Source organism: Solanum pennellii, chromosome 12 (genome assembly GCF_001406875.1).
Source record: "Solanum pennellii chromosome 12, SPENNV200".
NCBI lineage: Eukaryota > Viridiplantae > Streptophyta > Magnoliopsida > Solanales > Solanaceae > Solanum > Solanum pennellii.
Window position 1 is genome coordinate 3,512,992 of NC_028648.1, and position 13,614 is coordinate 3,526,605.

The following is a 13,614-nucleotide window of genomic DNA, read 5'->3' on the forward strand; positions in this document are numbered from 1 at the left end:
CATTATCTTTTTCTATTTTTCTTCTGGAGACCCAAAAAGATTGGTGGTACATTAAAGCAGGAAAAGAAAAAATATTTATTACTTTTCTGCGTATATTTTTATTTGTTTATTTTGAATTTTTATATATAATTTTAAAAAATAATGATTGATATAAATATTTTATTATAATATTCATATTAATTGACGTGTAAATATGAGATTTTGACGAATGTATAATTAATGTTAAAGATAACTATGAAAGACGATATTCTTTTCGTTTCTTTTTAATTGTGATGTTCCACTTTTTGAGAGTCAATTTGATTAATTTTTAAAGTTAAATTAGATTACATTCAATCAATATTTTAAAATAAATTCAAAATATTCAAAAACTATGATAAAAGTGTTATGTAAAGATGAAAAAATACATTTTAAATATTTTCAAATTTATATCGTTTAACTTTTATTTAAAAAAAAACTATAACAATTAAAAAGAACGAAAGAAATATATTTTTCTCTTAATATGCTAAAAATAACAAATACTTTCTTTGTTCACTTTTATTTATCCATTATTTATATGTCCTTAAAATTAATGATAAATATGAGTATAAGACTACAACACCTATATTAATTGTTACATAAGTAGAAGGTGGATGAATCCATTTATTATTTATTGAGTATCTGATTCCACACCTACTTGCCTTTGTGGGATATTTATGTGGGGTCGTATTCAATCTATAAACACATGTAATTTATTTTTGATTAAATCACTTTTATTGGTGACACTTATTTTTACTAATTGAAACGATTCTTTTCTAATGTTTGATTTTCATTTGACATCTGTAGCTTTAACTCATTATCTTTTATATAACTTAATTATATAAATAATTTTCACATGATCGATCGATTTATATAACTTAATTAAGGAAAATATGTCTGCATACTAGCTCCTTGTTTATATGCCTCTCTTTTCATAAACATTTGCTTGTGATAGAGATATCTGAAAAGTTGGCTATTTCCTTTATTTTATATTATTTGATGTGTATTGATCTGATGTACACTTCAAAAAAAATAATTAAAAATATATTTAATTAAATTAATTTTACTAATTATGCTTAACTTTAAGGGATCGTTTGATAGGTTTCTTCAAAATAAATAGTCCATATATTATGGACGGTATTATTTAGTACTATATTTGATAGGAAATTGGGTTTATGTATAATTAATTCATTGATTAGTTATACATTCTACATGATATTATATTATGTGTTACTAATATCTTCTATTTGGAGGTATTAGTAATATATGGGATATAATATCATGGGATATGTCTGCTAAAGACAAAAATATCCCTCAAAACATTTTAATTATTTTGTTTTATTTCTTGATTTTATGTTTTATGATTGTGCTAGTAAATTTATTTAAATAAATTAGCTTACAAATTATATATATAAACTTTACCGAAGAACCTTTTGTTGCGGCGATTACCGACATAAACATGGTTGAGAATGTTGATGGATGGTGGGCTGATTCTGGTGCAAACTGTTATGTCTGTTATGACAAAGATTGGTTTAAAAGATATACTCATTTTGAGGAGCCCAACGCCATCATGTTTGGTGATGCTCACACTACTCAAGTGCTTGGAAAAGGAGATGTAGAATTGTGTTTTACTTCGGGAAGGGTTTTAACTTTAAAAGATGTTCCGAAATCAAAAGGGCAAAAAAAATTATCAAAAATTGCAAAAGGGTACATCAATTTTTTTTAAAAAACCAAAAGCGCAAAATCGCTCCCGACGGAGCGATTTTCTTCTGACAGAATTGACATGTTAATTTAAAAAAGAAAACACCAAAATCACTGTTGTGGCAACGATTTCATCCAAAAATAATTTCTTTTTTCTTAAAATCGCTGCCATGCCTTATCAAAAAAAAAATTTACAAAGAGGCAAACAAAACTGGCAGCCTCTATTGATGGCTTGCTGTAAAAATACGAAAAAGAAATCAATTTATTTATTTATTTATTTTTAAAAAATGATACACATGCAGTGATATTGAAAAAAAGTTATGATATTAATTTTGTCAGAAAAAAATCGCTCTGTCAAGAGTGATTTTGCCTTTTTGGTTAAAAAAAATTGATATTCCCTTTTAGAATTTTTGATAACTTTTTTTGCCTTTTTGACTCCGAGCTCTAATTTATAATCCTTCCATGAGAAAAATTTGATGTCTAATTTTCTTCTTAATAAAGCAGGCCTTAAACAGATTTTTGTATCTGATCAATATGTAATAGTGAAGAAAGGTATTTTTGTGAGGTAGGAGTATGCATGTGATGGGATGTTTAAGTTGATTGTTGAGATGAATAAAACTTCTCCTTATGTTTATGTTCTTTCTTCTACCAGTTTTTGGCATCATATTAATGATCGCTAGGTTGAAAAAATGAGTAGTTTAGAATTAATCCCAATGGTTAAAAAGAATTTAAAAAAATGTGAGGCTTGTAGTAAAGCTAAAATCACTAAAATGTTAGAATTAGAATTATAAAAGGCCTCATTTTCAAGTTGAAAGAAAAACTGATTTGTTAGAATTAGTTCATATTCATATTTGTGAACTTGGTGAAATTCTAACTCGTAGAGGTAATAGATATTTTATCACTTTCATTGATGATTTTTCTATACATATGTTTACTTGATGAAAAATAAAAGTGATACTTTTGAAAATTTCAAAACTTATCTCCATAAAGTTGAAAATCAGTTTGGAAAAAAAATAAAAAAAATTAGAAGTGATAGAGGCCGTGAATATGACTCAAATGAGTCTAATTCTTTCGTTAGATCATTGGAAATAATTCATGAAACTAAGGGTTTGGTGTTGTCTAGTCTTTATGAGGCTAATGGATCCCATGATTATAAAGTAGGATAAGAAAGTTACTACTTGTGCTTTTCTTGGTTATGCTTCAAATAGTATAACCTATAGATTTTTTAATTATGAAGATAATATTATGATAGAATCGGGTGATGCTATTTTTCATGAAAATAAATTTCCTTTTGATTCTAAAAATAATGGGGGTTCAAAGTATTGAACGAAATTTTTTGTCACTATCTAGTTCTTCTACTTTTAATTTGAAAAATAAAGAATTTGATGATTTTTTTTTAGTTAAGAAGAAGTAAAAGAGTTGGAGTATAAAAAGATTTTGGTCCTGATTTTATGTGTTTAATGTTGAAGATGACCACTAACGTTGAAAGAAGCATTATCTTTCACATGATTCTATTTTTTGAAAAGAGGCTGTAAATGATGAAATAGAATAACTAATTTCGAAAAAACTTGGAAACTAGTTAATTTACTTCCGGATTGTAAAACAATTGGTTGCAAATGGATCTTAAAGAAAAAGTTTAAATCGGATGGTTCTATTGATTAATACTTCTTTGAAGCCCAAGAAGAAAAAATTCAAGAAAAATAATTGTATACCTCCCAAGCGACCCGTAAATTTAGTACTTCAAAATTAGCTAAAGGGTGAGTGATAAATTTGAGTATAAGAAGGATTTTTTTTTTCGGTTTTAATAAAAAGATATTTTAAACAATTTATATAACAAAATAATATGACAGTTCAAGTATAAGAAATAAGACATAAATTTAAGAGCAAAATTGAAGGAACAATACTATGACTCAGAAACGAACTCGAAATTTGAAGACAACAAAGAGACAAATACACGTTAGTTGAAGTTACGTCATGCAACATCACCTCAATTGGAAAATTTTATTGAACGCGTTTAGAATGATGTCCTAACGCATAAAGGTGGATATACGTTAGTCGTATTAATGTCATGAACACTACTCATTTTAAAATTCCGATCTTTAAAATCACCTTCAAGTTTACCTACTATGGTACCATAGTGAATACGATCTCTACCAGACATGCATAAATAGGATAGAGGTAATAAATTCCATAGGTAAGATAGCAATATTAGGCATTTTATAAATCAATATCAAGTCTACTAGTGCCTTTTCTTTTCACCATTTTCACCCCAAATTTATTCATAAAAACTTGATGCAAATTCTTTTCTCAAACATCCATAAGTCCCTTGAGATTACAACTCCCTCATAAGTTTTTTTTTCTTATAAAATGGTTAACATAACTCCCTCATATGTTTTAGCCATCAAATAATATGACTGGCTCTAATTTGTAGAGTTCTTCAGCACCCATTCCACCAAAGTTGAAACACCAAAACCCGTGGCGTTTTTCTTTTTATCGCTCCAGACAGGACCAGCTAAGTCGATATGCATCCATTGGACCTTCTCGTTAACAAACTGCAAAATGAATAAAAAATGTCAAGTTTCTCGTCTCAAAGATTTCTCCTTTTATAAAACCCGCAAGGGACAGCAAATTGAAATGAAGTAGGAACAGAATGAGAGGGCCAGAGAGAGAGCTTGTCACAAGGTTCCTAGTAACGAATAATTGGTAGCTGTAAACGAAGGCCCTTAGCCCTTTCAATAATGTTTCAAGTTCCCGTCCTCGTCACATTTATTCTGTTTATGATGTAAGAAGAAACTTTTGGCTCTACTAAACATAAGTTTTGCATTGCTGCTGGAACAGAAAGTCCAGATCATTTTTGTTCCTCCAAAAGTAGTAACTCCCTCAGTTTCGATATGTTTGTTTTACTTTCCTTTATAGTTTGTTTCAAAAAGAACGTCTATTTTTTAAATTCTTTTGGCAATTCTATACTTCTAACTTTCACCTAACATATTTAAGTATAATTTTTGGAGGATTCGATGTAGAAGCATTTTTGTAGAGACTGAGCAACATACGTCTGCCCGTAAGAAGGCATCAAGACAGAATTTTCATGGGATAACATAGTGAATTCCGATATGACTAAAATAATTACACATTACTATTAGAGTGATCAGATGATTACCTGCTTCAGGAAGAGAGCAGCAGTTATCGCACCACCTGGACGACCTCCCGTGTTCACCATATCAGCCACTCCTGATTTCATAGAGTCCCAGTAGCTATCCTCCATCGGCAACCTCCATAGTTTTTCACCGCTAACCTCAGAAGCTGCAACCACCTCCTTAGCTAGGTCATCGCTAGGTGTAAAAATACCTGTACAAGAAATCCAATAAAGTTCCAGTACATTAGAAATTCATAGTTTATATATCAGTCAAAGATTCACCGTAGCATCTTTCGTCATCCAACACGTGCATTTGGTGTCACAATTATTTTAATGCAATCAAAGTAATACATGTATAAATTAGAACATTAAATGATAAACTGATCATCACAACAACAACATACCCAGTGCAATCCCACAAGGGGGGGCTGGGAAGGGTAGGATGTAAACAGACCTTACCCCTACCATTGTGGGGCAGAGAGGTTGTTTCCGATAGGCACTCAGCTAAATGTTCACCATTATTCAACCATCACATATACCAAAAAAGAAAAGAGAAAAAAAAAGAGGCACAAGCAAATATACCAGCAATTGAAGGCCCAAGAGCAACCACACAAGCACCAGTTAATGTTGCCAAATCAACTATCTGCATAACAATAAAACATGTCATTTAACACATGCCAAGGTATTGAGTAAACGTCCAACTACTGTACAACCTTTCTTAGCAAGAGTGAAGCTTTGGAGGTCAAAGCAGAGGATCTCACAACATTTTTTATTACATCTTAGGTTGGAAATCTGGGAACTTCTTCTGATAGCTACAACATCTAATTTTGGTAGGTATTGGTTATTGCAGAAATAAAGTTATACTTAAAAGATAATCTTATTTCTAATTCGCGTCTTATTGCTCGTAATTTTCATAGTATACGTGGCTTTATAGTCAAGTCTATTTTAAGCATTTAACTGATCAATCATATTGACAGCTACAAGAACATTGACCAATAGAAGTTCATATGTTTCCAATTATGTAATCAAAGGAAACCTTTCACTTTTGGGGTGTAAAGTGGGAGGGGAAAGCAAAGGAAACATATTAGATGGTAAACATTGTCAAGTGATGTCCGAAAGCAACAGATGCACTATTATAATGTTCAATTAATACCTTTTCTACACCTTGGTTACAGGCATATACCAACGCATCAGCAAGTGTGAGTCTACCCTCAGCATCCGTGTTGTTAACCTACCATAAATATGAAGGCACCAACAGTAACCACGAAACAGTCAGATAAAGCAAAACAGAAAATAAGCACCTAAACTTGCATCATATTGGTCCTAAACTAATAGGTCAACAATCAAATAAACGATAGCCTATCAAAAATAAACTATAAAAGAAAATCCTATCATATATAAACTATCTACCCAAGTGCAATGTATCTACTGTGAAAATGTCAAGATGGAAGTTTGGATCATCCACTTTTTTAAGGTTGTATTTCAATGTTTTTGTAGTCCAGGGAATAAGATGCATTCCTGAAGCTAGTGCACTTCCACATATGCCATGTGTCTGGCCATTGAGAAGCATGATTGATACATGATAACTTTATCATTGACAGATAGGGGACACTTTTTTTTGACAAACAGATAGGGGACACTTTTCACTCACTCTAAAAGTTAAAATACCTCAATTATCAGAAAATCGACAATCTTTCGGCAAAAAGAAAATAAGGAAACAACTTGAGTTATACAAAAAAATCTAGAGAACTTATAAAACAGGTGTTTCGGTATTATCTAAAGTTCTAAACACCTCAACCAATCACGAATACCACAAAAGAAAAAGGAATTAATAGGAAGGTTGATGAACAATCTTCAAATAGAGCTTGTTGTGAAAGAGGGGTGAAGGAGAGACCCAATTAAATCAAACCCCTAAGAGCCCCAAAAATGAGCTTACCTCAATTGTCTTCCCATTTGAAGCAGTGATAATGTCTCCAGGCCTCATGCCTGTCCCACTGATCATATTCTCACAAGCTGCAACAATGAAATGCACCTGCAGCATGGTAATTAGTTTGGAGAAAAGAGAATAATTGAATACACTCACTTCGAGTAAATACTTGTTTTCTCTTGAATGATGATAAAGGACTCACCTCTACTCCAGCGGGTTTTATCTGACCAAGAGCTTTTGCTGCACCCAAAACAGCTGCAGCCCCTCCCATGTCAAACTTCATTAGCTCAATAGAACAACCAGGTCCAGTCTTGATGTTGTAGCCACCACTGGGAACATAAAAAGAATTGTTCAAGCAATCACAACATAAGAGTTTAAAAAAAAAAAAGTAGCAATAATAAAAGAAACGATATCACTGCAGCCAGGTCAGAAATCGATTTCTATTTTTCCAACTTATAGAAGATGGAATTACCTGTCAAAAGTTAATCCCTTTCCAACCAAGGCTATCTTCTTTTTTATTTCTCCACTACTAGGCTTATAACACAAATGGATGAAATGAGCAGGATTTGCAGAAGCTGCAGCAACAGCTAAATAGGATCCCATTTTCAATTCTTTGCACTGCTCAACATCCAAGATGTTTGCAGAAAAGACATCGCTATAAGTGGACGCAATCTTTTTGGCCTCTTCAGCAAGTACCGCTGCAGCAAAAAGTCAGCATGTTAATAACATGGTTATAGGCATGCTAATAAAAGGGACAACAAGGAAATGCATTGAAAGAACACTAACCAGGCGTAAGAACATTGGCGGGTGCATTGACGAGCTCTCTTCCGAGTATAACACCTGCACAGACATCTGCTGCATACTTGATTTTCTTCTCTATCTCAGGTCCAGTACCCAGTCCAAGAATATCCAAAGATTTCAATGTTGGTTTCTTTGACTCTGACTTAAACCTATTATCTTCAAATGTCCCCAGCACAGCTCCTACAACATTCATGAAAATCAACCAAGTTTAGTTTCTCAATATGATTCAATGAATTAGCGAAGATCATGAAAATGGATACCAGTTGTTATGGCAGAGGCAGAGCTAAGCTTCAACTCTGCAGAGAGTCCATCCGTAGAAGCAAGAGCAATGGCGATATTACTAGCCTGAGCAGACTTGGCAGCTGCTGCAGCAGCCTCCCCTAAACAGCGATAAGCAGCAGTTGATGATGTTGGTGAGCCAAGCCCAACTAGAGCAATCCTTTTTGAGCCAAGACCAGGAAGCCTCAAAATTGTGGATTGTCCAGCCTTTCCACTAAAATCCTCCTCAGATGAAGCTTCAGACAATAAGCCACTCAATTTGGAATCTAGCTTTTGCAATAGTGGATTCTGGAACTTAGAATTCCCGTCTCTAGCCAAGTCCTTCTCTGTGGCACCTACTGTAAGTATGTCTCCTTTCCATTCCACCAGATCAATCTCTTTAGCAGCAAATGAAATCTTTCATGTTCCAAAAACAGAAAAAAGATTTAGTCCAGAAATTATAGAACTTCCATGCGTATAAACACAAGAATCGCAGGAATCAACAATTGGCTACATGCTAACGATGGAACATTAAAAAAATTATCTACATAGACTCTTAAAGATAGGATATGTTAGGATTATAGCCACCCCCAGAAAAAGAGTCCCAATTACAGAACTACTACTCAATCCCAAACTACTTGTTGTAACTTGTAAGCAATCTGAAACTTTATATCCATTACACTCTATAAATGCACATTCTACTCCAAAAGGTCAATTCAAATAGAACATAATGGCATATTTATGACAGGATTGGGAGATCAAAAGTCTTTTTTATTCATGAGATAAGGAAATAACACCAATTTCACATAAAACAATCATTAGCTACTCTAATATCAAACAGCATAACAAAGATAAACATGAGTGTATAGGTATCACACGCAGAAGTCAAAATACGGACTCATCAAAAACAAAATAAGAAAGATAAGAAAGATAAGTTTTTCAAAAGGTTAAGCTCACAAAGATAAACATGATAGTAACGGTATCACACTCATCTTTTATAGACATAATACATAAAGAGACACTTAAATTCGGCCTCAATTGACAAGTAAGCACTCCAACTTGAAGAGAACATATCTAGACACCTCAACTTGGTCTCAACTTGTCCTTAATGTGTTTTTTGGACACCCAAGGCTGACATGACACAAAAAATTTAGAGGTCTCTACATGGATCATTCCGTAAGTTGAAGTGTTCAACGGACTTAGTGGAGACGAGTTGAGGTGTCTATATGTGAACTCTCAAAGTTGAAGTGCTCACTTACCAACTGAGACCAAGAAAAATCCCAAGCAAAAGAGAATCAAAAGTTAGTTCTTCTATGCACTGAAATTACAATAATAACCATGACAGACAAGGGTTTAACATATCAGAATGCGGACGCAAAACAATAAAATAAGAAAAATCAGTTCTTAATTCACAAAGATGAATTTCAAAGTTAATTGTATCACAAATCAGACACAAAGAACCCTCCAAAACAAGAGAAGAACTATCCTTTCTTTACACTGAATTCACAAACATAAAGATGAAAGTATACAATATCACAAATCAGTATATTGTCAGTATACAAACCACAAAAAAACAAAAGAAAAGAACAAGAAAAATCAGTTCTCTATGCACTGAATTCACACCTAAAAGATCCATTATTTGCACTGAAGTCACAAAGATGAAGATGAAGTTATACATTATCACAAATCAGAATCCAAACCCACGAAAAACAAGAGAAAAAGAACAAGAAAAATCAGTTCTATGCATTGAATTCACAATAACAACAAAATATTCATTCTTTGCACTGAATTATCACAGACAAAGATGAAAGTATACATTATCACAAATCATAATCCAAGTCCACAAGAACAAGATAAGAAGAATATAAAAAAGAGCAAAGGATCAAAAACACATCCAACATATCACGAATTTTTCTAGTTCCATACCTAAACTATCATATATGTGAGCTTCCTACTTGAAACATCAAGTATCAGTTGCTCACTTTTTCCTTTTTCAATGATAGCTGAGGTATGTTTCAATAAACATTTGGTGAAAATTCGATAAACATTTAGCTATGTTTCCAATCTTTTACTCTATAAACAAATCATTCTTTGCAACGAATCACAATGAAAGTATACATCATCACAAATTAGAATCCAAACAACAGAAACAAGCAAAAAAAAACAGTTCTATGCACTGAAATTCACCAAAAACAAAAAAAAAATCCCTTCTTTGCCCTGAATCACAAACATAAATCAGAATCCAAACCACAAAAACAAACAAGAAAAAACAGTTCTATGCACTGAAATTCACCAAAAAAAAAAGTCCCTTCTTTGCACTGAATCGCAAACACAAATCAGAATCCAAACAACAGAAACAAGCAAAAAAAGCAGTTCTATGCACTGAAATTCACCAAAAACAAATAAAAAATCCCTTTTTGGCACTGAATCACAAACACAAATCAGAATCCAAACCACAAAACAAGAAAAAACAGTTCTATGCACTGAAATTCACCAATAAATCAACAAAAATCCAGTCTTTCCACTGAATCCCCAAAGATAAAGATAAAACTACACAGTCTCACAGATCAAGAATCCAAACCCCACAAATAAAAATCAGAAATCAATCCAACCAACCTAACAAAAAACCAATAAAGATCAAATCTTTTTGCTAAAATAAAACAAGAAATCACCTTAGGAGCATCACTTTGATTAGTATGAGTAAGACCAAGAGTATCACGAGCAATAGAATGAGCCATTCTTTTAGCTCTTCTTGAACACAAGGGTGTAACTGAAATTGAAAAAGACCAGATGGGACTAGATTGAAATTTAGTAAAAATTGAAGGGTATGAGTGAAAAGATGAAGAAGATGAACAAGCCAATGCTGAAGAAACTCTCAATGCGGCCATTGATAATGGAATTTTTTGTGTATTTATATGTAGATAGAGAGACCTAAAGGGTCAGAGTGACTTGTTGTTGAGTGACAAATTGAGAAGATAATGATGTATGCATTGACGTGTCTTTTTGGGGTTCCGCAATTGATATAATTCGAGAGTTAAAAAATTTAATACTACTAATATAAAGTTTTGAAAACTAATTGATAATTCATGCTAAATATTTAAAAGATTTTGATCAAAGAAAATTTGTTTGAATTTCAAAATTTTAAAAGTGGATGGAGGAAATATATAAACAAAATTATTCTTATTGTTATTTTTCGATAGACTTTCTACTCTAGAAAAAAATAATTCAAACAAAATATCTTAAATTTTTGAGTTTTTTGCTCGAAGTATCAGCATTCAGCGATTTACTTTTCCTACTTGAAACTATAACCAACTACATATTTATCAAAACATATCTTAATCATCAATTATTTTCTTTTTCTATCTAAAATATCATTATCGTTCAGTAGAAAAAGTGAACAACTGATAGTTGAGATTTCGATAAACGTTTGATGATAGTTCATGTAAAAAACTCGTACATTTAGTAGTTTATGTATGAATTTGAAAACTTGAAAATTTTTTGATGTATTTTTGACATTCAGTCAAAAATAAATCTAGAGCATAAATAAAGTAGAATGAACAGTAATATTGTAATAACAATAAAATAATACAATGATCGAAAAATAATAATAGAAGAACATTTTTAAAAAAAAATCAATTTATAACTATTAATATAGACGAACGGAACAAAAAATTATTTTTCATTAACTTTCTATCATAATTTATGTCCACCGCAACTTTGTGTGTTTTGCGCCAATAGTTTTTCACAAGTAGAAACTAAAACACTATATATTATGAGTAAAGAATCATTCTATTATAACACTATGCTTGGTCAAAAATGTAAATTCTTTTCTTAAATAAGTAAAGGGAATAAAATAATTAATTTCTTAAGTAGGGGAAATAGCTAGAGAATTTCAGTGTTTATAAACCAAAAGATTACAGTTTTTAAATGTCATTATTATTTTTTTTGTGAAACAAAATAATTGAAGAGTCGGTATTATCTCATCCAATCATAAAAATATTAACATGTTTTTTATTGATTTTCTCTTCAATTTTCTTTAGTTACATACGTTATATACATCATTTTCTTAAACAATTTTGAATTTCTCATTTTGGTGCTTCTTATGAGTCACTAATGATTTGTAATTTACTCATTATCGTTTAGTTCTATTTATTTTATTTTGTTTTAATTATTCAATAGGTCTAATTTACGTATGACTTTATAACATCCAAAATTTGAGAGTTGACTTCTGAGAATAAAATAATGCAATAGTAGGTATATATATATATATCGAGTTTGAGCTATGAGCGTATATAAAAAATAATATTGTTAGAATGCTTCCTCTTGAATAAATTTTATATTCTTGAAGAAACTCGAAATGTGTGAAAGAAGAATATTTCTTTGACTTAAAAAAATATCAGTATATATTAAGAATTATTGGGTGTATTACATGCATTATATGTGCTATTTGCCACTATGATATATTATAATGTAATTAAATTAAATATAAGCTATATCCCTTTTGTTATATAAAAATCATGCTTACAGGTGTGGATTTTGAAGAATCACTCTGGATTAATCGTAATTACAGATCATTATTAAACAAGATAAAATGTTTGTTGAGTTATTATATAATATATTTCATAAAATTGATTAGGATGTGTAAGATCATAACATTGAATACATGAAATGTTTGTAAGTTAAACTCTTTATATTTATTGCTATACATTGACTATCTCATAATTATACATATACTATATAAAGGCTGAACCCATCGGTAGCCCCCTAAAGTTGGCATCAATTTTCACTTAGACACCTCAACTAGACTTTTTTCACTTTAGACACCTCATGTTGAGTTCCACTGTGTTATTTTGATATTTTTTGTTGACTTGACATATTGTGTGTGTTGCACCCATTTTAAGTGCGTGAGGGGTCTTTTTTTTTGGATATTTTTGAATTTTTTCCTTCTTCTTCACTTTTTAGTCCTACCACTTATTCCACCTTCCCCCATGAAAATTCATGATAAAAAACCTTACAAAATATGAAAAAATAAAATAAAAAACTATCACACTAATTTTAAAAACGTTTATAAGAACAAAATTTTTAAAATTATCACACTAATTTTGAAAAGATTTTTTAGAACAAGACACACATTTTTTTTCAAAAAAGTTAGAAGAATGTCATATCTAATTTTCAAAATCAATTTTAAAAAAACCTAAAATGTAATGATTTAAAAAAAATTGGAAGAAGAATCAAGAAAATGGTTGTAGAGTTGGGGAGGCAAAAGGGACGTAGGGGTGGCGTGATATAAGGTGGGGCGGGATGGTAGAAAATAGGTAATTTTATTTTTTATTTTTGCTGAAAAATTAGTTATTTTTACATTCAAATGTCACATGTCAACTTTGAATTAGTCGTCACGTCATGTCATGCACAAGTGTATTATACACACTTTGTAATTTTAGCTGATTAGCAAAAAGATGTCAAAATAACATAGAAGACCCGTACTTAAGGTGTTAAAAATGAACAAAGCCTACTTGAGATGTCTAAATGAAAATTGATGTCAAATTTAAGAGGGTGCGGATGGATTCAGCCTACTATAAATTTAAGCCATTAAATGACCGGCTAGTTGTGTAACGACCTGTTTAGTCGTTTTGAGCAGCAGATTTTATTTCTGGAAAAACTGTGTGAGTCGACGGAACCCACGACGGACCGTCATGGACACGACGGGCCGTCGAGGGTGTCTCGTTCCAAAAGACTTAGACTTCTGAAATTTGGGTACTGAAATCGACTCTCTGAACTT

At 31.5% G+C, this 13,614-nt stretch overlaps 1 protein-coding gene across 1 annotated transcript; it reads right to left on the bottom strand.

Moving 5' to 3' along the window:
* Positions 1-3,909: 3,909 nt before the first annotated feature.
* On the bottom strand, positions 3,910-10,752 carry LOC107007191 (leucine aminopeptidase 2, chloroplastic). The gene is made up of 10 exons (XM_015205703.2): positions 10,508-10,752; positions 7,838-8,252; positions 7,563-7,757; positions 7,249-7,474; positions 6,979-7,105; positions 6,786-6,881; positions 6,003-6,080; positions 5,432-5,492; positions 4,874-5,061; positions 3,910-4,268 (listed from the first exon to the last, which is right to left on the bottom strand). The coding sequence occupies exons 1-10, from the start codon at positions 10,721-10,723 to the stop codon at positions 4,137-4,139; spliced, it is 1,734 nt and encodes a 577-aa protein (XP_015061189.1). The 5' UTR covers positions 10,724-10,752; the 3' UTR covers positions 3,910-4,136.
* Between the last annotated feature and the right edge of the window lie 2,862 nt (positions 10,753-13,614).